The sequence below is a fragment of the Sturnira hondurensis genome, unplaced genomic scaffold (assembly GCF_014824575.4).
Source record: "Sturnira hondurensis isolate 20B ecotype Veracruz unplaced genomic scaffold, ASM1482457v3 Scaffold0001872, whole genome shotgun sequence".
Classification (NCBI taxonomy): Eukaryota; Metazoa; Chordata; class Mammalia; order Chiroptera; family Phyllostomidae; genus Sturnira; species Sturnira hondurensis.
Genome location: NW_028074503.1, coordinates 24,514,674 through 24,539,594, shown reverse-complemented (window position 1 = coordinate 24,539,594; position 24,921 = coordinate 24,514,674). Strand labels below are relative to the sequence as shown.

Sequence of the window (24,921 nt, the reverse complement as noted above, 5' to 3'; positions counted from 1 at the left end):
GGGGGAGAAGGCACAGAAAATAGCATAGATGGTAGGTAGAAAATAGATAGGGGGGAGGGCGAGAATAGTGGGGGAAATATAGAATCTAAAGAACTTGAGACACGTGGTTATAAACTAAGGGGGGGGAGAATGGTGGGGGAGGGAGTGTGCGGGTGGAGGGGAATGAAGGGGGGGAATAGAACAACTGTAATGGTATAATCAATAAAATATATTAAAAAAATAAAAATAAAAATAAAATAGAAGCATATATTTATTGTATATATTATTTAATAAATAGATGTGATGTATATATTTGTGCATTATCTAATGAATATATATTTATTGTATATAATCACACATTTATTTAATAAAATAAATGTGGGCACAGGCCTCACAGTACTCTCCTAGCTTTGACTCTTCTTTGCACCCGTGGTTACATTCCTCAGTGACGTAGGACTGTCTGAATGGCCTGGTCCAGAGGCCAGCTGGCATCTCTGTGCAAGGCTGACACTCCGAAGCTTGCTGACTCACTGCTTGGTCAGATTTGACTTCATGCTGATCAAAGAGACACCACCGATAGGAGTGTGCAGGGCAAGGCCCAAGAAACGTCACCTGGGCCAGGACTGACCATGAGCAGCTGTCATTTTGGTTCCGGGAGAAAGGGGTATCACTGTGGTTTCAGGCACTGATGTGTGTGCTCTTCCTACAGGATAATGTTGTCTCGAGTGACAGGGGAACGTGGGTGGTCTCCTTTAACTGAAGTGAGTAAAGGGGCCTTGACAAGCCTACCCCACAAGGCAGCTCGGGAAGACTGCCCCCTGGGCAGGGTGCGCCAGCCCCTGAACTGCAGGCTGTCTGCCCCTGGAAGGGCCTCCTGCTGGGGGACTAGGACTCAGCTGATAGGAACACTCAGGCCTGTGAAGCAGCCCACCTGCCCAGGGGACCCTCAGTCACTCTCTAGATGACTAAAGGTGGCTCTATACTTTGTGGGTCCCAGGCTCAGAGGTGACTGATACTGTCCTGCTTCCTCTGTTGCCCTCTGTGGACCCCATTTTGACATATTCATAGAGGCTGTGGATCTGATTCTCTGTCTCGTCCCTTAAGAGACATTATACGTAATTTCAATCAAGTCTCTCTTTCGTAGAAGAGGAACTCCTTCTCATCACCCTCACCGTTATCAATAACCAGCCGTGATTACAAGCACTCACTACATGCCTGCCAAGCACTGTATCAATACTTCACATAAAGAACTTCAGTGAGTGCTGCACAATAGCCCCATTAAATTATTAATATAGCAAATATCTACTGAGCTTCTGCCACGCTGCAGCTACTTCTCTGGGTGCCAGGGAAGAGCAGTGAGCAGAGCTCCCACCCCGTAGCATCTACGTGCTATGCCTACAGAGTGTTTTTCTTCCTATTTTACACAGGAGTAAAAAGTAAGGCTCAGAAAAAGATATGGTGACCCAGCTAGTTAATTGTGGCAGCTGTGAATGCCCCCAGGTCTTGTTTTCAACAGCTATACTTCACTCTACACCAGCAATTCTCCCACCAAGGCCCATAGCAGCCACCTGGAGAGCTTGTTAAAACTCAGATGGCTGAGTCCCATCCTCAGAGCTTCTGATTCAGTAAGTCTGGGCTGGGGCCAGATAATTTGCATGTCTAACAAGTCCCCAGGTGACAATGCTGGTCTGGGGAGCACACTTTGAGAACCAGTGCTCTGTGGAGAGAACCAAGTGTTGGAGCCTTGAGTAAGGGCAGCGCATTTGTCTTTCACACCCTCTCTTTGCCACGTCTCTCCTTCATGTGTGTGCAAGGGACCCTGCACCAGGCCAACTCCCTGCATGACCCCAAGACTCTGCCCCAGCCCAGCCAGCAAGCACTGATGTTCTCTGCCGTCACCATATGTGTCTACTTGTATAATTACCCTAATTAAACAGGCGCTCACTTATAATCCATGTAAACAAGTCTTGCTGCTAAAAAGGCACCTGGTATGGGGACTGTGTTATGGACAACACATATAACTCACACCAGCAGAGGCTGGCTGCTTTGGCTCTCAGCCAGGTGATGATGGCGTTCTCCGAATCCAGAAAAGACCCAACACAGTCTTCCAGGTGGGTGCCCCTGAGTCCTGATCACGCAGGTCTGTGGGTGCTGCTGAATGTCTCCTGGGTCTTCCCTGGGAAGCCCCGCCCCCATTGCTTATTAAGCAGCCACTCTGGTTGGATAGAGGGGTTCAGTGTCAGGGAGCATCATCCCATAACCCTCTCTTGGCTCTCAGGTGTCTGAGCCTCCTTCTGCCTCACTATTGGGACCTCACCAGCTGTGTCCCCAACCTGCTCTGCTTGGCGAGTCCATGGAGACAGGCAAAGCCCCCTAGAGGCCCTTAGGACTGGCACCATCATGGTGTCCCCTCCTGTTTTCGATTCAAATAAAACCCATATAAACTCTAAAATAACTGCAAGGACATCCATTTGGGGTTGAATTGTGTCCTCCAAAATTTGTATGTTGAAGTCTTAACCCCCAGAACCTTAGAATGTGAGCTTATTTGGAAATAGGGTCATTGCAGATATAAAAAGTGAAGACGAGGTCATGAGGATGGATCTTAACCCAGCCTGACTGGCATCCTTGTGAAAAGGGAGAATTTGGACACAGACGCACATGCAGAGAACACCCCAGGCAGATGCGGGCAGAGGTCAGAGTGACACACCTGTGAGACAAGGGACAGCGCACCAGAGAAGCCAGAAGGAAGGCCGGGAGCACACTCTCCCACAGAGCCCTCAGAAGAAACCAGCCCGGTGACCTCTTGATCTTGGACTTCCAGCCTCCAGGACTGGGAGACTGACTGTAGGTTTCTAACAGCGTCTGTGGTTTAAGGCCCTCAGTTTCCAGTGCTTTGCTACAGCAGCCCTAGTGGACTAATTCAAAATCCCACGGAGGCCTATTTTTCTTCCCCCAAAGATTACTTTGATCTTTTTTAAATAGCAAACATCAAGCTCTTTAGAAAACTTTTGGGTGTCCCTGCTCCACCGGTGTCCTCCCTCTTAAGGTGCCCTGAAACATTGTTGGGTTTTCTTAGTGGGAGGACCTGGCTCTGGTCTTAAAACTAGGCCAGTCTGCAATCCCCTGCCAAAGACTCCTCCAGGCTGTGTATCCATGTCAAAAAAATGACCTTCTAGGCCAGCGACTTACTTGCTGGTGACTTGGACCTACTTTCCTGACCTCTCTGAGCCTCAGGTTCATCATCTGCAAGATGGAGATAATACTTCATAAGGTTCCTGTCAGGATCAAACAAAACCAGCCAGGAGCACCCTACTCTGAACAGAGACTACGCTGCCCCCCCCTTTCTGCATCTCCGTTTTGAGGGGACCTTAATGCTTCCCTTGGTCTTGTTATTAGGTCCAAATGCGCCAGTCTAATTTCTGAGGTTCTTCCTGCCCTCCTCTTGCTCCTGGGCTTCTCACTCTCGTCTTCCCTGGGGTCACACTGGACTGTGTGGGACATGTCCACCACTTTGCCTTGCCTCGACACCTCCTCCTTTCCTTCCAGTCTGGATCTCAACACCCCACAAGGCTTACTTCGTGCCTCGCCTCTGCAGGATGTCATCTTTCCAAATGACCCCTAACTCAGAGGAAAAAATGGGGCCAGAGAAGGAGGCAAGGAAAGGACAGAGGCCCTGTCTGAATCACTCCTTCCCACGGGTGTACGGCAGCTCGTCTGGTTTGCAGAGGTTTTAGTCTGTGTCCCGTCTTCCTAGTCGGGTCGCCCCCAGCAGGCAGGGAGCAGCAGAGTAGTAAACACTGCCACCTGTCCAGCATGTGGGACTCAGACCCACTGCTCAGAGTGGCCAGAAGAAGTAGTACAATTTCCCTCCCTCAATGTTCAGTCAGGAGTTTCACCTTCGGTAAGTGTCTGGTGATGCTGACAGTGGTGATGTTAATGACAGGTGGATGCCACTTTCAAACTCGTCCTCATCTCTCAGTGACGGGGGGTGTGGGTGTGGAGCGAAGGAGGGAGCAGAGCCAGAGGTTGGCGATGAGCAGAGAGGGGCCAGATCTTCCTGGGTGACTTAGGAGCCACCTATAGGCTACACCAAAACCATCTGTGTGCAAATGACTCTTCCTGGGAGTCTGTGCTGGGGCCCGATTTCCCACTGTCAGCATAAATTCAGTGGGGTGATAGTCTGGGGGTGCAGGAGGCCGCTGTCACAATGCAGAAAGAAGCCCTGGCTGGTGTAGCTCAGTGGATTGAGCGAGGGCCTGTGAACCACACGATCACGGTTCAATTCCCAGTCAGGGCACATGCCTGGGTTGCAGGCCAGTGCCCAGCAGGGGACACATAAGAGGCAACCACACACTGACGTTTCTCTCCTTCTCTCCTTCCCTTCCCCTCTAAAGATAAATAAATAAATAAATTTAAAAATAAAATAAAATGCAGAAAGACACCTGTCATTCGTTCAGTGAGTACGCATGCTCATGGTTGGGGGCACACAAACAGACACGAACCCACTTTAGAGTTTACGACAGGGCTCTGTCAGAGGGAGAGGCCACCCGCCATGTGAAATATGCTTTTTTTGGTCGCATGTCATTCAAGAGCTAGCCAGTTGTCCATCCTTAGGACTTTGAGGAAATAGGACACCAGAAGAGTAGAGGAGGAACATGCTTGGCCTGTGGACTAGAGACGATAAAGGGCATCACTGACCCTGGGTGACCTGCGGACCTGGAGAACATCGGGTGCGGGGAGCTCCAGAGAACTCAGTTGGAAAACGTCTGTGGTGGAAAGAGCACTGGACCTCAAGTCCTGGAGTAAAGCCCAGATTTACCACTCACTAGTCATATAAGCCTGGGCCAGTCTCTCTACCCCTTAGTTTCCTCATCCAGAAAATGGAGACAGTAGTACAAGCCCTACCTGTATCACAGGACTATCATGGAATCAAATGATGAACAGTCAAACCCACGGAAGGCAGATGCAGAGGAAGGATATGCACACTTAGAAGAATGACAATGGAACCCTGTCATTCACATTGCACACACAACTGCCTCCTTAAAATGCCCTGAAGGTGACTTCCCATCCTTCTGCAGGGTCCAGACCTGGAGCATCGTGATTCTGAGTCATCACACGCTCAGCTCCCAGAAATGAAAGGGAGGCAGACTCCTCTCCAGAGCCCGATGGCCATGACTCTCCATTAATTCGCTGTCTGCCTTTATGTTTTCTGTCTCTTCCTTGTCAGACAGCAGCTGTCACTTCCCTCTGCTCGAAGAGGGCCTGTCTTGTCCCTTTGTGGATGTGACAACCAGATAATACAGTCTGTGAGCATCAGGTGTAAAGTGCGGGCGCACTGGCCCAGGTAAGACGCAGACACGTCGCCCTTGGGCTGTCCGCCTCTGCCTCACGGTGGAGGCTCTTTCTGACCTCCAGCTCACCTGGGGCTCAGAGGGATGTGGCCATAAATCAGAGGGACTGCTGTCCTCATGAGTCCAAAACATGAACTCACTTGGGAGTCACCAGCCAACCCGTCCCACTGAGGGCTTTCCCGGACAGCAAGGAAAGGTTCCTTCTGGAGAGCAGAGGGGAGTCCCCTGGGCGTGGGGGAGGCCCTGCCCTGAGGCTACAGGTGAGAATACCCAAGCCCTGGGCGACGGGTGGTGTGACATCTGGAGCAATAGGAAGGTGCTTGAAAAAATATTGCCTCCACCTGCTGGGAAAGCCTGAAAAATTCTCTTCTTGGAAACCAACCCAAGAGAAATGAAGACCTACATCCATATAAAAACTTGTATGTGAATGTTCATACCATGCACTGATGTTTCTCTCCCTCTCTTTCTACCTCCCTTCCCCTCTATTGAAAATAAATAAACAAAATACTTAAAATATTTTTATTTATTTTTAGAGAGGAGGGAAGGAAGGGAGGAGAGGGAGAGAAACATCGATGTGTGAGAGATTCATCAATTGGCTGCCTCTCACACACCCCCGCCTGGGAACCCAGCCCCACAATCCAGGCGTGTGCCCTGACTGGGATTCGAACCAGCGACCTTTGGATTCACAGGCTGTCACTCAGTCCACTGAGNTGATGTTTCTCTCCCTCTCTTTCTACCTCCCTTCCCCTCTATTGAAAATAAATAAACAAAATACTTAAAATATTTTTATTTATTTTTAGAGAGGAGGGAAGGAAGGGAGGAGAGGGAGAGAAACATCGATGTGTGAGAGATTCATCAATTGGCTGCCTCTCACACACCCCTGCCTGGGAACCCGGCCCACAATCCAGGCGTGTGCCCTGACTGGGATTCGAACCAGCGACCTTTGGATTCACAGGCTGTCACTCAGTCCACTGAGCGACACCAGCCAGGACAAAATTGTTTTTTTTTTTAAAGAGTTTAAGGCAAATGTAAACCATTATTCTGCTGAAAGGAATCCCTTAGCTGGTAGCCTTTTCCCAATCGGCTGTGCATTGAGGTAGCAGCTCTTGGCCCCTCAGCAGGAACCTGTGTCCCTGGGAAGAAGGCCCTGGGCCCCAGTAAGTTTCCAGTGGGCAGGATGGAAGGAGAGGGCTGTGTGTGCAGGAGTAATGGAGAGGACAGCGGGAGCGACCCCAGAGGGCGGGGGCACTGCGGGAAGGTGTGAGACTGTGTGGGGACCCACAGGGAGACGGAAGGGCCCAGGACACAGAGACCATACTTTCCTGTCCTGGGCCCAGGGGGCCAGGGGAGGTCACAGAAGGCCTCTGTTCTCCAGCTTTCCTCGTGACTCTCTCCCCTTCTCATCACAAAAGGCAGCAGGGAGTCCTCCAGGCCTGGAGCCGAGCCCAGCTCTGTCAGCTGCTCCTGCCCCTGGGATGCAGCTCTGGTCTCGCTCTGCCCCTCTCATTAGCAGCAGAGCCTTAGCTGAGCTCTTTAATCCCAGGGGCTCCCTAGTCTTCAGCTATTGAGTGAGGACAATCAGTAACCCGCCCTGCCACCTTCAGAGGGTTCGTGTGAGGATCCAGAGTTGGAATGAGTGGGAAGACCTCTCAGGGTACATTATTGCGAACTGAAGGGAAAATGTCAGGGCAGACATGATGGTGTTGATCCCCCACCTACGGGAATCACTGGCTGTTCACGCTCTCTCATTAGCTTCTGACCCACACAGTATTTGCGGATTGGTTGGGGTCAGGGTTGAAGGCAGCCGGTGGTGACCACAGAACAGAGCTAATACCTCATAGGCCTTCAGAGAACTGGATACACAACTCAGTCCTCTGGCCTCGGGCTCCTCCGAGGAGGAGCTCAGCGTGTGAGCTACTGACCCTCTCCTCCCCACACGGTGATTCCTCAGGCCTGTGATGCCAGGCAGGCCATTCTGTGCTCCTGGGCTTGTCCTCCTGCACAAGGAACGGCGACTCCGATTCAAAAACAAAAGGTGTGGGGATTAAAAACGGGAAAAATCCACCCCCAAGAAGACGAGTCCTACAAACCCCAGCACGCTACTGGGAGGACGCACGGTTTCTGCAGACGGCGTCTGTGTGGAAGATACCGGGGTGATATCTGCATGACCACACCCTAAAGTGCCCACACCCCAGAAACCTGCCATCTGGGTCACCTGGGGGCTCAGGAGGGGTGGCATGGTGCAGGAGGGGAACGAGGATGGCTTCTCTTTTCCTGCTGACACAGACAACAGTGGGTCTTGTCGGGTCTGTGGTGGACAGTCAAGAGTAAACATGCTGTCATGGAAAAGAGGAGAAGGAAGTAAGGATACGAGCATCGGGGCAGCTGTGGGGCTAGAGCTCTTCCCAAACCGGCTACGCCAGGGCAGGCCTCTTGGTGCCTCTCCAAGCGCCTGGACGTGGAAGTGGCTGGCGGACTTCGGCCTCCATCCAGGAGGATGTCTAATGAGCACCACTGGGGAGCCCGGGCCCTGCTGGCTCTCCAGTCTTTCCAGGGGGAGGGGGGAGGAGAGGGGTGGTGGGTGCTCAAACAGATTCATTCTGATTGGTCACCACTGATGTCTATTCTATTGGCTGGTCCCAAAGCTTACCAATTGTTAAATACTTCCAATTGCATCCCTAGTGTGTAACCTCAGTACCAGAACTAGTCTTTCCAAAGGGCAAAAGGGTCAAAATTTAGTGGGCCTCCCTATTCTGGTTTCCTGTGGGTTAAACACACTCCCCCAAGCCCCGTGCTTCTGGATAAATTCATTTTGACAAGTTCGTTTAAATAAAAGTTTTCTAATTTGGGCCCGCGCTTCTTCATGCCTTCAGTGTGTCCCTTAGAAGAGAAACTAAAGTACGGTCAACTGCCTCAATAAAATTTACGGCCAGAGGTGGAATTTCAGAACCGAGACAGTCCCCCCAACAGTGATCGAGAACCGTAAAAAAAGAGCTAGTATTTACCAAGTGCTTCCCAAATGCTAGACACAGTGGTAAGCATTTCACACACATGCCATCTACTACTCACACAGCCCTATGAGTTGGGATCTATTATGATGAGCGGACAGAGGCAGCCCAAGGCAGGCTAAGTAACTTCATGGGGGTCTCATGACCCCAGTCAGCACCTGCCCACCTCTGGGAAGACAGGGCACAGCATACCCAGGCGAGCCTGTCCCACAGTTCCCATGGAGGCAGCAGCCAAGGTGGGACTGCCACTCTGGGCAGGGAGGTAAGACCCACATCGACACAGCGGACACTGCCAGGGAGGACGCAGTCAAGGGGCAGCAGGCACAGCTCCTGGCCCACATGCTACTGCGCCCGACCCTCATCTTGCAGGAGCCCGGTAGCTCAGGCTCACCACACTTCACTTTGTCACAAACACGTTCTCGGTGAACTCTCCTCACAGCACCTTCCCCAAGGAAGCTCACTGTGATAACACGGCACGAGCTCATGTTGCACATTTTTAGGAATTACGGAAAAATAAAAAGAAGGGGGGAAAAGCCATGCGTTGTCCAAACACTGTTCGCATTGTACAGTTCTTCCCTTCTGATCCATTTTTATAGGTCATTTTTTTCCTTGTTTTAAATTGTTATGATCATTCTGTATCTTGCTTTTTAAACCTAATATGATTACATACACATTTTCTGTTACTGTAAACTCTTCAAAAACGCCACTGAAAATAGTCACATACCATTCTTTTTAGTGGATAAGCCCTAGTTTAGTTCAACTATGCCCTAAACTCCAACATGAGTTCATTAAGTTCAGGTTCTCACATACCAGCTTTTCTGTTAGCAGAGTGGTGGTGTTTGCCAATATCTGAGTTCTGTGAATCTAGGAATTATGGTGTCACAGCTGGTCAAGCAGTTTGAATTGGGCTCTTTAAACTTCAGGATAATTTTTAAATTGTATCGAGGTAGAATAAGGAGATTCTATAGACAATGTCCCCGCATCTCAATAAGGTGTTTAGCTAAATCTCTTGGGACATCTGTGAGGACAATGAGGAAATATGGGCCAGACAACTATATAATTATATAAACTCACAACTGGTTAGACAAACCCAAAGAACACTAGCTTCCGGTCAGTGTCACCCTGGAAGGAGGTGTCCGGTAACCTCAAGGCTAAGCCTTTCACCTAATCTCTTTACACAACTTTTTAATCAGTGATATGGGCGAAGTCCTAGAAGACAGGCTTAGAAGTAGAAAGCTGTAAGGGATAAAATTAGGCAATACAACAAAGACCCCAAAAGATCTCATCGGGTTGGAATATTTGCCTGGAGTCAGGAAGATGAAACCTATCAGGGAGAAGCACAGAGCCTTGTACTTGGAGGGAAAAAATTAACCATGAAAATGTAAAATAGAGAATACTGAGCTTCACAGAAGTCAATTGGCTACGGGCACAATAGCAGCTAGTGGTGTGACGTGCCTGCAGCGTGAACAGAGGTCATTTACAGAGCGGAGAGGCCACGCTCCCCACCAAGTCTACGAGTTCAATTACATGACCTCTGTTCTGGAAGGCACATTTTAAGAAAGGGTCTGACAAGCAGGAGGAGGCTAATGGAAGGACAGTCAGGGTAGTGTGGCTCTGGAAACACTGTCCTCTGAATATCCAACAAGGCTCAGTGGCTAGAAGTGTAGCCCCTGAACGGACTGCTGGGCTTTGAAACCCAACTCTGCCATTTACTAACTGGGTGACCTTGGACGAGTTTCTATGCCTCAGTGTCTTCCTCTGTGAAATGGGGCAACACAGCACCTATTACATTAGATTTGTTAGGAGGATTATGTAGGCCAATACCTGTCAAGCACTTAGAACAGTGTCTGAATATTACTGTATAAAGATGGAGGGGTTTGCACTACAGAGATTGAAAAGGGCGTGATAGGTAGCTTCCAGTATTTGAAAAGTTTTATCCTGAGAAGCTCTTTCTGCTCTTAAGTATCACTCTCTACTCAGTATAAAGGTACAGGCTTGGCTTCTTCACTCAATAAGCATTTGATGAGCATGCATTATGGGTCAGATACTGTGCTCAGTGCTAGGAATAGGGATGAATAAAATTTAAACTCTTTCCTTAAGTACCCCACTGTCTATTGGGGAAGAGCCATGTAAAGAGAAAAATCACAATAGTGTGAGGATACCTGCTTTGGGCAACCAGAGGGAGATGTAGTGAACTCTCCCCTGGGGAGCTGGGTGGAGCTTTGCAGAGGTGGGGCTTTCGAGCAGGATCTGCAGGGATGAGTAGGAATTTATGTGGGAGCAGCGAGAACAACGTGTGGGACCAGAGCTGCCAGGGAGTGTGTTTTCTAGGGAATGGTAACAAGTCAGTGACTTTACAACACAAGATGAATGTCGTGGCAGCAGATGAGGCTGGAGATAAGAGCCACTCTCTCCCAGCTCAGAGTGACGTACTGATGTGGAAGGCAGCTGGTAGAGTCAGGATAATCACGGCCATCTGATACGCTCCCGGGCCTTCTATTCCTACATTACTCCTATCTTCTCAACAGGCAACATAGCGAAGGATGAATCAAGAAACCACATTTCAGGAGGAACTTGGAAAGGATTTGATTTAATTTTTTAATCATCCTTCTTCAGCATAAACACAGGAATACCTGTCTATAGAACAAGACAGTGCTGTGCTCCTGAGACATTTACGACCTGGAGGAATCCAAGCAGAGATTTCATGGAGTAAGGACTAAAGGCTGGGACTCCTCCCATCAAGATTGGAGATACTATCTAAAAGGGAATTCCCTTACCAGTAAATCAGGTTGGTACAAAGGGAAGAAAGAACACATTATTCAACATTTATCCCCCAGACTCTCCCACTTAATTCCACTTAATAGTATTCATTAAGGATGCTATAAGGGATATACAGATAAGTTATTAATACTTCCTCCAAGATGCTTAAAATCTAGCATTAAAGGGTAATTAGGTACATAGAGCACTACCTCATTAGAAGTTAGGGTTGGCTACTTCTGGTCACGATGGAGTAACTGGTACTGGATTTGCCCTCCTGTTATGAGCTACTATAAAACTGGACAGTCACACATAGCAGGTATTTTCAGGCATTGTACAATGGGCTATGCAGGATGCCTGACATAAAGGAAGGAAACACAGAAGGTGAACTTCATGTCTACCTGGCACTCTGTGTGAGTAGTCGTCCCAACCACAGCACAGGGTGGTGGAGCAGAGTAGAACATTATTGTCTACTGAGCTGAGGACGTAGAGACTGGAGTCTGGGGCTGCTAAAGCATCTGGAGCTGGTAGAGGATATTGGAAAAGAAGGAGCTTCATCATCCCAGAAGTTTGTTGCCAGTGAGGGGTGCGTTCCTCCAGAGATCTCTGGCTGAAGGCTTTGCTACACACACAGAGGATGAGATTCTGGCAAGGTCTAGCAAAGAACAACCATTGGGGAACTAAGAGAAAAACAGGGATATTAAAGGTTGCAAATACATTGGATCCATAGAAGTTCCAGACCCACCAGAGAGGAAAAACTTTGTTAACATTTCAGACATTCAGGTGAGACAGGAGAAGGGCCATGCCCTAAGAGCAAGGACCATGCTCTAACATTAGAGTTAGGCCTGCCCTATCAGAGACTGAAAACAAGCCTTAACAGGATCGTGGAGAACCATCAGTAAACTCACTGCTTGCCAGAACAAACTTCAACGCTCATTCAAGGATGACAAGATAATTCAGAATCCTTTTAGAGAAGGGCTGTCCAAACTTTTGGTGTCCCTGGGCCACACTGGAAGAAGAAGAGTTGTCTTGGGCTATACATGAAATACATTGTGACATATAATCACAAAAAAATCTCATAATGTTTTCAGTACATTTATGATTTTGTGTTGGGCCGCATTCATAGCCACCCCAGGCCACATGTGGCCTGAGGACCACAGTTTGGACACCCCTATTTTAGAGTTTCAACTTCAGTGTTCACAAACAATCAAACATTGCTAGAAATGAGGAGAAGCAAAAAAATGTGACCCCAATTCAAGAAAAAAAGTACTCAATAGACAAACACAGTCAATAGACTCTGAGGTGTCCCAGATGTTGGGATTATCAAAGACTTTAAAGCAGCTATCATAAATATGCTCAAATATTTAAAGGAAAATATGTTCTCAATGAATGAAGAGATGGGGAATTTCAGCACATAAATGAAAACTCTAGAAAAGAACCAAATAGAGGACAAATGGATGGCCAATAAACATATAAAAAGATGCTCAATGTCACTAATTATCAGAGAAATGCAAATTAAAATCACAATGAGATATCACCTCACACCCATCAGAATGGCTATCATCAATAAATCAATAAGCAACAAGTGCTGGCGAGGATGTGGAGTAAAGAGAACCCTCGTGCACTGTGGGTGGGAATGCAGACTGGTACACGCATTGTGGAAAGCAGTATGGAGTGTCTTCAGTAAGTAAAAAATGGAACTGCCTTATGACCCAGCAATTCCACTTCTGGGAATATATTCCAAGAAAACCAAAACACTAATTCAAAAGAATACATGCACCCTATGTTCACAGCACCGATATTTACAGTAGTTGAGATTTAGAAGCAGCCCAAGTGCCCATCAGGAGATGAGTGGGGAAAAAAAAGCTGTGGACACTCATCCAATGGAATTCTATGTAGGTGTAAAAAAGAAGGAAATCTTACCTTTTGTGACAGCATGGGTGGGCTTGGAGAATATTATGCTAAGTGAAATAAGCCAGTCAGAGAAAGACAAATACCATATAATTTCACTTATATGTGGAATCTAATGAACAAAATAAATAAAAAACACAATAGAAATAGACTTATAGATACAGAAAAGAGACTGACAACTGTCAGAGGAGAAGGGAGTTGGGGAGCTGGATTAAAAAGGTGAAGAGATTAAGCAAAAAAAATCCTTATAGACACAGACAACAGCATGGTGATTAATCACCAGAGGGAAAGGGGTACTAGGGGAGTAGAAGAGGGTAAAGGGGAGATAAATGGTGATGGATGGTGAACACATAATACAATATATAGATGATGTATTATAGAACTGTACATTTGAAACCTATATAACTTTATTAAACAATGTCACTCTTATGAATTCAATAAAAATTAAACATGCCCACACATCACCAAATAAAAATTCTACGATGCAAAAGTATATTATCCAAAATCAAAAATACACCTAATGGGAACAAATTAGACATGTAAGAAGAAAGCATCAGTGAAACTGAAGACAGAGCCATAGAATTTATTCATTCTGGGAAAAGGAGAGAAAAAAGGTTGGATGATCTTTTGTGTCGATACCAAGCTGAGTTCACATACACGTAATCAGAGTCCAGAGGAGAAGAGAAAGAAAGTGAGGTGGGAAAAGATAACTGCCCTTGCTCCAGGCTCTTTACCTAGGTGCTCCCACGGTGGGACTATCTCAGGAACATGACACTCTCTTACTCTATAGATAGATATTCCTGTGTTTATACTCTTATTTGATGAAGGGCAAACAATCAATTACAGACCCAAGAAACTCAATGAACCCCAAGGATGATATGCGCAGAGAAAACCACACCTGGGCACTGCACAGTCAAGCTGCTAAAGTTAAAGATCTATGTCATCAACCACTCGCACCCAGTACAGAACCAGATCCACAGGCACATTCAAAAGGGCAAGCTCTGATATGGAGAAGAAGGCAGGAAAAGCATGGCTGGTGAACAGCCATTGCTCCAAACCCCTGCTTTCCTCACTCATCACCTTGGCTTCATTCCCAGATACTCCCAGACTTCCCTATGATCTGGCAATAAAGCGTCAATTACTGACAAGCAGAGCACCTGCAGGATGCTGCCTTAGGGCTCTGGCTGGATTCCTTTGTGATTGGCTGGTGCCTGGGCCATGCTGGTTGTTAAAGTTCTATGATACGCCCCTGGCGCTAAGTGGGGTTGCTTCCAACAAAGGGAGGCCTGGATGTTGTGTTCTGGGAGTGGTCAGCAGCAGACACCTGGAGGCCAAGGGACAGCATGGAAACCTCACTCCTGGCGATGGGGCTATAGTGAGAAGGGGGAGGGAGGCCCTGAAAGCCAACAGAATTAGCTTTCCAAGTCCACCTGAGTGTCCAGGGACACTTGATCTCTAGTACAACCTCTGTTCTAATCCTTTAGGTCAAATTTTCTCTTTTAAAAAGGGATATTTCATAGCCATTTAAATAAATCTTTTCAGCTCCACTGATTTGGAATAACACGCTTAGCAGCTTAAGGACTTCTAACTGGGCCCCCAGCAGGTCGTCCTTCCACAAGTCCATTTTCTCATGAATCCCTGAGCTCTGAGCATGGCTGGCCCCTTTTCAGTGCCAGCCCTGTGGGCTCCAGGCCTGTTCTAGGATCCTGGGAAGTTCTTTCTCACTCCTTATACCTGGAAGTTTTCTACCTGCAATGTGGAGACCATCCAAAATATAAGCACATAGCCCTGGCTGGTGTGGCTCAGTGGGTTGAGTGCTGGCCTGAGAACCAAAAGGTCACTGGTTCTATTCCCAGTCAGGGCACATGCCTGGGTCATGGGCCAGGTCCCTGGTTGGGGGCATGCAAGAGGCAACTGATTGATGCTTCTCTCACACATCAATGTTTCTCTCCTTCTCCCTCCCTTCCCCTCTCTATAGAAATGAATAAGTAAAATATTTTAAAAAATAAGCATATAGAACACCAAATGGACACTACATTGACCACTAATAAAGACCCTATTGCAGTGGCAGAAAAGAGCACTCCTCCCTTTGGTTTCAGTGTCAAGGCTGAGTGGTTGGGAGAGGGAGGAGGGAGGTAAGGTTGCTCAGCTCAACATAATGAAACCAGCACAGACACTGCCCACCAAAGCTCCACACCAAGCACCAAGCCTTCGGAAGCTGGCTGTAGGTGTTCAGCATCATGTACTGTTTTGCCTCCTATGGGACCTTGAATTGAACCACAAGCCTTAACAAACTACAGTGTCTTGCTGAGCCCTCAATCAAATACTCAGTCTCACTAAACTGTGAAAGCCAATGCCTCTGTTTTTAAACAACATCTAGTGACGTAGTTTCCAGCAGAATCAATAGTATATGTTTTCTAAAATACCTGTTTATATCACCTAACTCTTGTTAAAATCACATGCAGACAGAACCACCTCTCCCTTTGGTTTAGGTTCCTGCCATGTGTAGCTTCCCACCGAACTTGAGCGATGGCTGACCAGCCCAGAAGTTTGCAGTGTAATTGGAGTCCTAAAAGTCANGCCTTAACAAACTACAGTGTCTTGCTGAGCCCTCAATCAAATACTCAGTCTCACTAAACTGTGAAAGCCAATGCCTCTGTTTTTAAACAACATCTAGTGACGTAGTTTCCAGCAGAATCAATAGTATATGTTTTCTAAAATACCTGTTTATATCACCTAACTCTTGTTAAAATCACATGCAGACAGAACCACCTCTCCCTTTGGTTTAGGTTCCTGCCATGTTTAGCTTCCCACCGAACTTGAGCGATGGCTGACCAGCCCAGCAGTTTGCAGTGTAATTGGGGTCCTAAAAGTCATCCTACCCCAAACAACCTTCACCGTTCCCTGTCATAGCGCCTGAGAGCTCCGCCTTCAACTACCCCTTTTAGTTAAGGTGCCTGTGTCATCTGGGGGGGGGGGGCGGTGTTCTTAGCCTTCCTCATTGCACAGAAGTTTGAGAGCCACAGCTTTAAGCACCAGCAAACACCCCAGGGGCACCAGCTTTCTGTCCACCCACAGCCTGCTCGTTCCGATGATTCAGCATCAGAATCACACAACTTGCTGGGCCCCACCTGGAGCTCCTGATTCAGCAGGTCTCTGACAGAGCCTAAGAATGTGCATTTTGAACAAGTTCCCAGGTGAAGCGGGCACCGCTCGCCCCGCACCCACTTTGACAACCCTGCACTGGTTAATTTCTAAGGAATCTTCATGAGACGCGAAGGCAAAGTGAGAAAGCATTCTCATCGTGACTGATGTAAGAAAGCAGAGGGCTCTGAAGCAGAGAGGGGTCAGGGTCAGGACCCTGCCAAGGCAGGCCAGCCAGGCAGGAAACTTAGATTTCGTGGAATGGGCCACCAAAACGCGAGAGCCTGTGGTTGCCCAAATTCTGAAGAGCCTCCTATCTTCCTTCCTTCCCTGGGTATTTTCTGTTTACTGCCCCCAGGAAGGGCAAGTCTGCTGGCAGCCTCCTGGCCCCCACCCCAAGGGCAGAAGGTGGCACCCTCCCCTGTCGGACAGTGGCCTCTTCCCGAGGGGAGCTAATCAGGCTGTCAACGTGCTACTCTGCCCTCTCCATTTTCCCGGGGGCTCTTGACATTTCTTAGAATTTACACAGGGCTCAGTGAAGTCTTAAACAACATTCTTTCCTCTCTTTTGAGATCATCGACTTCCTAATAGGATAAATTCGAAGGACAACATGCTCCGTGGGAGGCCACCCTTCACACAGGGCCCCTCCTGACTTTGGTCATGTCAGGAGCTGGTTCCATATTTCAGTCAGGGTGGGGGCGGGGTGGAGGGCTGGAGAGAACTGACATCTGCATGTCTGCCATTTCCCCATCCTGTAACGTGGCATTTATTGGGCAAATAGGTGTTCGTGATTTAGCTCCCATCTGAAAGCACTTTGACATCCGCACTTGCATTCGACTCTAACATGAGTCCTATGAAGTAGTCTGAAAGGGAGTGAGGACCCTGTCCGGTCCACAGGACCATGGAGAGGAGGGGCTCAGGAAAGTCGGTGGACACGGAGCTGAAACACGGGTGTCGCACTCCTGTCCCAGCTACTCATCCTGTGACCTTGAGCGGGTCTCTTTTCCTTTCTAGGTCTCAGTCTCATCGTCTGCGAAGTGAAGGAAATGCCTAAGATGACAGAGGTCTTACTGTTCTCTTATCCTAAGAATAAGCTACACAAGGAAGAGGACTTGCCTGGAGTCATGCAGGTGGTGGGATGAGCACTAACAACACAAATGAGACCAGTGCCCCCCCCCGCCCCAGCCGCCTCTGGTGAGAGACAGCCACCAGAGCACCCCCACTGCACTGTCCCCACCGCCATCTCGCTCACAGTGTGGGATTCTGGGGCCTCTAGTTGCCCTGTGGACCTCACGAAGACCAAGACTGCCAGGGGTGGTGTGGTGGGGGACATATGCCCAGACTTGGACTAGAGCCTCGTGCTCCCAGCTGCTCCTTAGAGAAGACAGTCTTCGCCAGCATCTCCGTCAGCAAACAAACACAACGGCCCCCTGCCCTGTGCCAGACTTTGTGTTAGATGAGGGGATGTAAAGGTTTAGGATACGTGCTGTCCACCCATGGGAAAGGCCTGGTGTGGATGCTGAGGATCCAGCTGCTGCTTAGTGCTAAGTGGGTTGTGCTGGGCCAAGGGGCTGAGTCCAGCCCCCCATTGCACTGAGTTAAATCAACTGGAAAAAGGGTCACCTTTTTTGTAACTTACACCAAGACATTTGCTGCATCCTAGGTGGGCATAGGCTCTTCAAAACGAAATCCAAAACAGTTTAGGAGAGGGTCAAATTCAGAGCAGTTCACATATAAACATCCTCCACGCACACCAGCAAGAGCAGATGCACAAATCTGACGCACAAATCTGATGCACAAATTGCCAAGCAATCCACTAGCTAGAAGAATTATGTGCTCTTTTTTCTTCCTCCTCTGATTCAATTAGAATTGTTTTATATATTAGCTCTCATTATACATGCACAAATTGTACATTAATTTTCATCTATTTAAGTTTTGAAGGTATACATTTTATTTTGTTTATAGATTTGAGAGAGAAACACTGATTTGTTGTTCCACTAATTTATGCACTCATTGGTTGATCCTTGTGTGTCCTCTCCAGGGATGGAACCGACAACCTGGGCCTACAGGGACAATGCTCTAACTAACTGAGCTACCTGGCCGGGGCAAAGGTGTACATTTTAATGTCTCTCCCTGTATGCACTCTTTTTCAAAGCTTCTAACCACGTGGGATCAATCACCTCTACCAGCTACCTATATTAATGAGTTGGTAAGTGACTAGTCTTCCATCTGCTTCAGAGAGCCAACCAGACCAACTGGGCCAGGTCTCAGGTACAGTGATTAGACTCCCCGGAGGAAACCAACACAAACATAAGACAACCCTCAAGGAACCAAGGGGCTCCCAGCCTAGGAGAGCACGAGAGGCACGTGCCCATAAGACAGAGCAGAGCATGGTCGCCAGTGCTAGGAGATCCAGGTTATGAGATGGGGGAAAAGTGACACGGAAATTCAGGGGAAGGAAAGATTAATTCCAACTGCGGATTCAGAAAGCCTTCCTGAAGGAGATGGGGCACTGGAAGACCATCCACCAAGACCCAAGAAGGCCAAGTTCCAGTGCCCCTTTGGCCACCATTGGCCCAGTAATCTGGAGAAAGCCAGTTCTCTGTTTCAGAATGGACCATTTTCCCTAAGTGCCTCCCAGCACTAGGAGGATTAACGAGAACGGATTTCAGTGCACTTTGGATAAAGAAAAGCACCAAATATAACCCTTCCATCATCACTCAGTGAAGAGAAGGGAGGAAGCTAAAAGCAGAAGGTAGATGAGAAAAAAAGGGGGAGAGGCAGGTGGCGCCTGCCAAACACAGGGTTCATGTGCACACCTACTGGGCTTGTGACTGGCTCCCGTGATTTCTTTTTTTTTAACCTCCAAGAGCTATTATTGAAGAGAGCCCAAGGAGAGTAAGTCAGAGCATTGAAATTCGTCTGATCATGATAAAGAGAGTCCCCTTTGAAGAAGCGGCTTCCTGCTCTGAGTAAAGGGGTAACAGCTGCTTACAGTGGGTGGTCAGTGAAGCTCCTAGGCTCCCAGCACTCGGCCTGAGCCTGGCATGCACCCCCAAAAAACTCTCAAGAAATGGATGGATGGGAGCCTCACTACTGTCCAAGGAGCTTTACATTCATGCTCCATTTTGACTCATAACCACAGCCAGTAGGACAGACAGGGCATGCATTTCCATCCCTGTCAAGGGAGGGGAAACTGAGGCTCCCAGATGGGGGGGAGAGCCCATGTCCCAAGCTAGCACCAACAGAAGGCCTCTGCCTCCTCACACCACGCTCTTCCTAGGATTTATTTCTACAGACAATCCTTGCCCCAGAAATCACCTTTGCTGACTTTCTTGAACAACTGTTCTGAGCATTTTCCCTACAATACAAAACTTTACCAACTAGACTCTGTAATCAAGGGTAGTCCTGTTATTGTTCCCAGTGTACTAGTTTAATCCAATTCAGAAGGTGGTTTTGTGCATCCCAGAAATAAGAGTGTCATGGGCTATTTTAAGATTACCAAATAAAAACTGGTTTGAGTTAAAATTTTGGTTCAATTACTTGGAGTCGCTCCTTAGAGGAAAGAGAAGGTAGAAATAGCACAGGGTATTCAAACAATGGGAAGCCTTGTGTGTATGTGTGTTTACATGGTTGTGTTTTTGTTTGTTTGTTTGTTTGCCATAGACATTCCTGCCTAAGGAGTCAGCTGTGAGTTCTGACAGATGTGGCCTGGGAGGCAGAGGGCAATCTCACGGGGAAGGTGGCACCAGGGAGCTAGAGCGGGCTGAGCTGATGTGGGCTCTGAATTCTGGGCTGGAGTCCAAGTTCCAGCCAGTGAAGGTGGGACAGGGAGCGCTGCCCCCCTCTCCCCTGCACACCCTCCCGCTGCAGCTGCACCATAGAGGTCAGTGCCTTTCCGTGCATCTGTGATCTTCTGGCTGTAGGCAGATAGTGTGCTGGAGCATGTTCCAGATCAGAGCTAGCCTTCCCTTTCATAACCCACACTAGCCCCTTGGCTGATAATAGTTTATGGTATACCTACTTCCTAGGGAATGTTTTCATTCTAATAAAACTTTGTAGCACAAAGGTTTTGGCAGGAGGCTGGAAATGACATCCACCCCCCAGCTCTGGTCAAGGGTACCTGGTGACATGTGTTCNCTTTCCGTGCATCTGTGATCTTCTGGCTGTAGGCAGATAGTGTGCTGGAGCATGTTCCAGATCAGAGCTAGCCTTCCCTTTCATAACCCACACTAGCCCCTTGGCTGATAATAGTTTATGGTATACCTACTTCCTAGGGAATGTTTTCATTCTAATAAAACTTTGTAGCACAAAGGTTTTGGCAAGAGGCTGGAAATGACATCCACCCCCCAGCTTTGGTCAAGGGTACTTGGTGACATGTGTTCAGGCTGAGTTACTTAGAGCCCCCCCCCCCCATCCCCAAGTAGCAGGAACCATGGGATGAGGGGAACAGACTTCCAGAAGACTCCCAGCTCCTGAGAGGAGCAGTGCACTTAGGTAAGAAGTGGTCTAGGGGTATGTCACTATCTCCACCAGTATATTGGGGTCAGCTCCGACCCCTGAGCACTCTGGTGGGACATTTAGCCACCACCACATGGGGTCTCAGTAGTACCATCTGGACCCCTGTAGCTCAATCACACTCAGGGGCTGGGGCATCGTGGGACCTAAGACAGCTGAGCCATTTGCTGGATAATGGACCCTGAGGATGAATTGATCAGATTAACTGTTTGTGTCCCTTGTCCACTGACAGAGAGAATGGGACAGAGAGTGGATAAGCTTTGATGGAAGGGGGAGGCAAGATGAACCACAGCACATGTGGGGAGAAGCCTCATCAGGACGCCTGAGCAGGAAATACGGGGAAGAGGCAGTTGGAGGATCCTACAGGCAAATTCACCAGCTGCACAATTTTGAAGCCATAGAGTTTGGAGCCAGAAGAAATCTTAGAAGCAATCTAGTCCAATCCCCTCTTGCACAGCCAGGAGTTATCATTCAGGGCCATTGGGCAGAGCCAAGATCAAGAACCCGAATCTCCTCCTACCACGTCTTTTCAGGCCAGTGGTCTTTCCAGCACCCTCCCACCACCCCCAGAAACAGTTCCCAGCCCCCTGACTCCCATGGAGCTAGCAATGCACTCTCAGGACACTCTGAGACATCCAGAACAGGCTGGAAGGCTCCATGGGCTCCCCCATCAGCCACTCCAGCCAGACATACCTTATGTGAATAGTGCTGATCAACGATCCTCGCCAACCCGAAGTCCCCAATCTTGAGCACGAGGTCCTCCGTGCTGATGAAGATGTTGGCGGGCTTCAGGTCCCTGTGCAGCACGTTGGCGGAGTGGATGTACTTGAGCCCACGGAGCAGCTGGTACATGAATAGCTTCGCGTGCTCCTCTGTCAGGGTGCCCTGCTCCAGCAGGCGGGCCAGGTCGGTCTCCATGTACTCCTGCACAATGTAGGCCACGCTGAACTTGAACAGCTCGCCCTGCAAGCTGGCTCCCTTGGGCCCCAGCACCTCGTACACCTTCACGATGTTGTCGTGGTCCAGGCGCCGGATGATTTTGATCTCCCGGAGTGCATGCTTCATGCTGCGGGCATCACTCAGGGTGATCTTCTTCACAGCCACCTTCCGGCAGGCCCTGCTGTCCGTGGCCGACAGCACCAGCCCATTGACGCCAAAGCCCAGGGGCCGGAAGTCAACGAAGCGCCCACCGAGGTCATACCCGTAGACACTGGCAATGCAGTCACCCTTCTCGGCCATCGTTGGCTCAGTGGTGGTCAGGGGCTGCCCGTGCGACAGAGGGGCAGTCAGGAAAGGCCAAGTCCTGGCCAGTGGCTTCCCCAGCACACCTCATTCTGTCAAGTTCCAAAGCGGAGGGATGCTTTTTCTTGTGGTGATGTCACTGCCACCAACTCTCCGGAGACCAGAGTGGCACATGTCCATGCTTGCTGAGCTGCAGAAGCCGGAGGCTCATGCTGCTTTGTTAACCTGCCCTGCGAGGGCTGTCCACCAACTCCTGTGGATCCCAAGCCCTCCTCCACACTTACAATGGCTCATGTTTCTTTCAAGGGTAGCATCTTGGAAAGAAAAACCAGGCTCATTATCTATGTGACTGTCAAGTGGTCTATCAGAATGGACCACAAAGTGAAAATGCAGAAGCTCTCCCGGTTAAGTCCTTTGTTAAAAGAGATGCCTTGGGGCTGCAATGCCTTTGCTGACGACGGTCCAAAGCTCAGTGGTATCACAGCCCCAGGCAGCTTGGTGGCTGCTCTCTGTGTCCTGATCAGAATGAAGGGATCCCAACAATGGATTCTGGAGGCTTCCAGGGGCTTCTTTCCACCTTTACCAGCTCCCCTTTCTACCAGCTCACCTTGGATTCTGCAACCCAAACCAGCCTGGGGAGTGCCAGTGAAGACAGCCGGAGGAACTCAAACACTGTGTGCATGAGCTCTACACCAAGTTACACCTGAAGTCCCGAATCGCAGGGGCTCTCAGCTCGCAGGCCAGGCTCTTCTGGAGGCTTCAGTGGGGGCAAGCATCCTCCATCATCCCCTCACCCACGCCACCTCAAACGAGACTGTGCTCTGCAGGGCTCAGCGTGGCTGCAGGAACGCGGCATCTTTCAGAGTCTCCTTCCCTGTCACAGAAAAAACATTGGGTAAATTTCCACACTCTGGCTTCCAACACCTTCCCACTTGCCTGTCTTTTGTTAACCAGCCCTAGTGTTATTTGATCTGTCCAGCCAGCTGAAACACTGCTTGCTCAGGGGATTCCAGGCTTTGCACGGCCCAGCCACCCCTCCTGCTGTGTGAAGCACTCCCCTGGAAGAGAGAAGATGGATTGATTTGATAAGATCATCAAATGGTGTGCCTTTTATGTAAATACCTGCTTCCCTAAGGTTAACATACACGAATTGCAGATGGGAGTGATGGGCTCTGACCTTTGCCGAATTCATTCTCTAAGCTCTCCAAACACCCATCAGCACCAGCTGGGAAGGCTGAGAGTAAAAAGTAACGAGTTGCAGATAGAAAAATAAAGGATCAATAATCTTGTCTTTCCACTTGGATCCCTTTTCTTCCTTCTTTTGCTAATGTCTTTGAATATTTTAATAACTTAATATTCAAATTAAAAATTAATTACAATTGCATCTCTTGCTTCCCATGTAAGTGGCATAAGCACACACACCAAATCAGAAGAAAATTATGTTGCCACTCTAATCAAGGGATTCTGCTAAGGAAACCAGGGCACAGACTTTTAAAAAAATCTTCACCTGAGGATATGTTTTGATTGATTCAGAGAGCGAGGAAAGAAGAGAGAGAAAGAGACATGACAGATTGCCTCCTGTACATGCCCTGACCAGGAATCGGACCCATAACCTTTTGGTGCATGGATGATGCTCCGACCAACTGAGCCACCCGGCCAGGGCACCAGGGCACCAGGGCACAGACGTCCTAGCATGACACCAGGACTAGCACAGTCTTCTTTTTGATGATGGGGACCTAGCTCTTCAAAGCAATGGGTCAAATCCAGTCTTCACTGCTCCCTGGTGGCTGCCCACTCCAGTTACAGGCCTCTGACCCAAGTTGGGGGTGGGGGGGAAACTTGCAAAACTAGCAATGAAAATTCAGACCTCTGAGGTAAAGGCAAAAATATCATAGCTTCTAAAGAACTAGCAGGTTTCATAAGTTTATTAAGTCCATGCACACACGAAGAACAAACACTCTACCCAGAACAAAGGAGTGAGTCTGGCTGGGCCTCCTTCTTTATTTCCATCACACTGCAGGGCCCCCCTGCAGGGAATAATTTCGTATCTGTACTCTGCACATTTCTGCAAATGATAAATGGAGCAAAACAACAGTCAGTGCTCTGACATGAAGAAGGCAAATTAGAGACACAGATGACACGAAGTAGCAAGTAATCAGATCCCCTCTAAAAACTTCTAATGAAAGACATTTGCCAAGAGGCTGGAACATAGATAGCACTTGCCCAACAGATGTCACCTGTCATTGCTACTGTTGGAAATTCCCTTACCCTTAAACGAGGTGCACCCACTGTTCTGGTTTTCCATCAGATCTTCAGCAACTTTACTTTGTATGTTTCTGTTGGGCCAAGCAGCAAAATCATCATAGACTGGCAGAATTTCAGCCTGGGGAGCAATTGTGGCAAACAGACCCAATGGCCCTTAACTGGGGATGGCCTGCCCTCCCCGGCTCATTTGAGGAGGGGTCACTACTGACCCTTGATGGGAAGGGCCAGATTGGCTTACCATTTGGCCAAGCTCCTCCGTCACTGAATAGCCAATACCTACCCCCAAATGCCAGCGCCTCCACTGAAAGACAAAGTTCTCACCTCGCACATGAGGGCACTGAGGCTCAGTGAACACCAGCTCAGTGTTTCTAGCATAGACAGGGTGGATAAACACTTGATGAAGTGATAAATGAAGACCATTCGCCCTGTTTGGGGATTCCTGGCCAATGGGAGTCAGTGCTGGGGCCACCCACCAAGCGGCGGTCTAACATCTGTGCTAGTGAAGTCCACCTGGATATCAAATGCACGGGACCAACAGAGGTGCCCCAAGGACTCGTTCCATCCCTCCTCTGGCCCCTGATGTCCAAGTCAGGCAACAGAAAGTAACTTGGAGCTCCTGTCACTTTCTACCCACAGGCCCCGTCTGGTTTTCAAGGGCACAGCCACCGAAGGCAAGGATCTGTTTTGCTTTCCGAGGAGAGACCTAAGCCTTCTTCCCTTTCCAGCACTCACTGGGTTGTAAACAG

At 48.7% G+C, this 24,921-nt stretch overlaps 1 protein-coding gene across 1 annotated transcript in view; it reads right to left on the bottom strand.

Moving 5' to 3' along the window:
• The window catches only part of MAPK4 (mitogen-activated protein kinase 4), a 49,579-nt gene extending 27,366 nt beyond the window's left edge, over positions 1 to 22,213 (bottom strand). Inside the window, exon 1 of the mRNA XM_037034313.1 lies at positions 21,362 to 22,213. Coding sequence (XP_036890208.1) covers positions 21,362 to 21,907 — 546 coding nt within the window. The 5' untranslated portion in view covers positions 21,908 to 22,213. The remainder of the gene's footprint in view (positions 1 to 21,361) is intronic.
• Between the last annotated feature and the right edge of the window lie 2,708 nt (positions 22,214 to 24,921).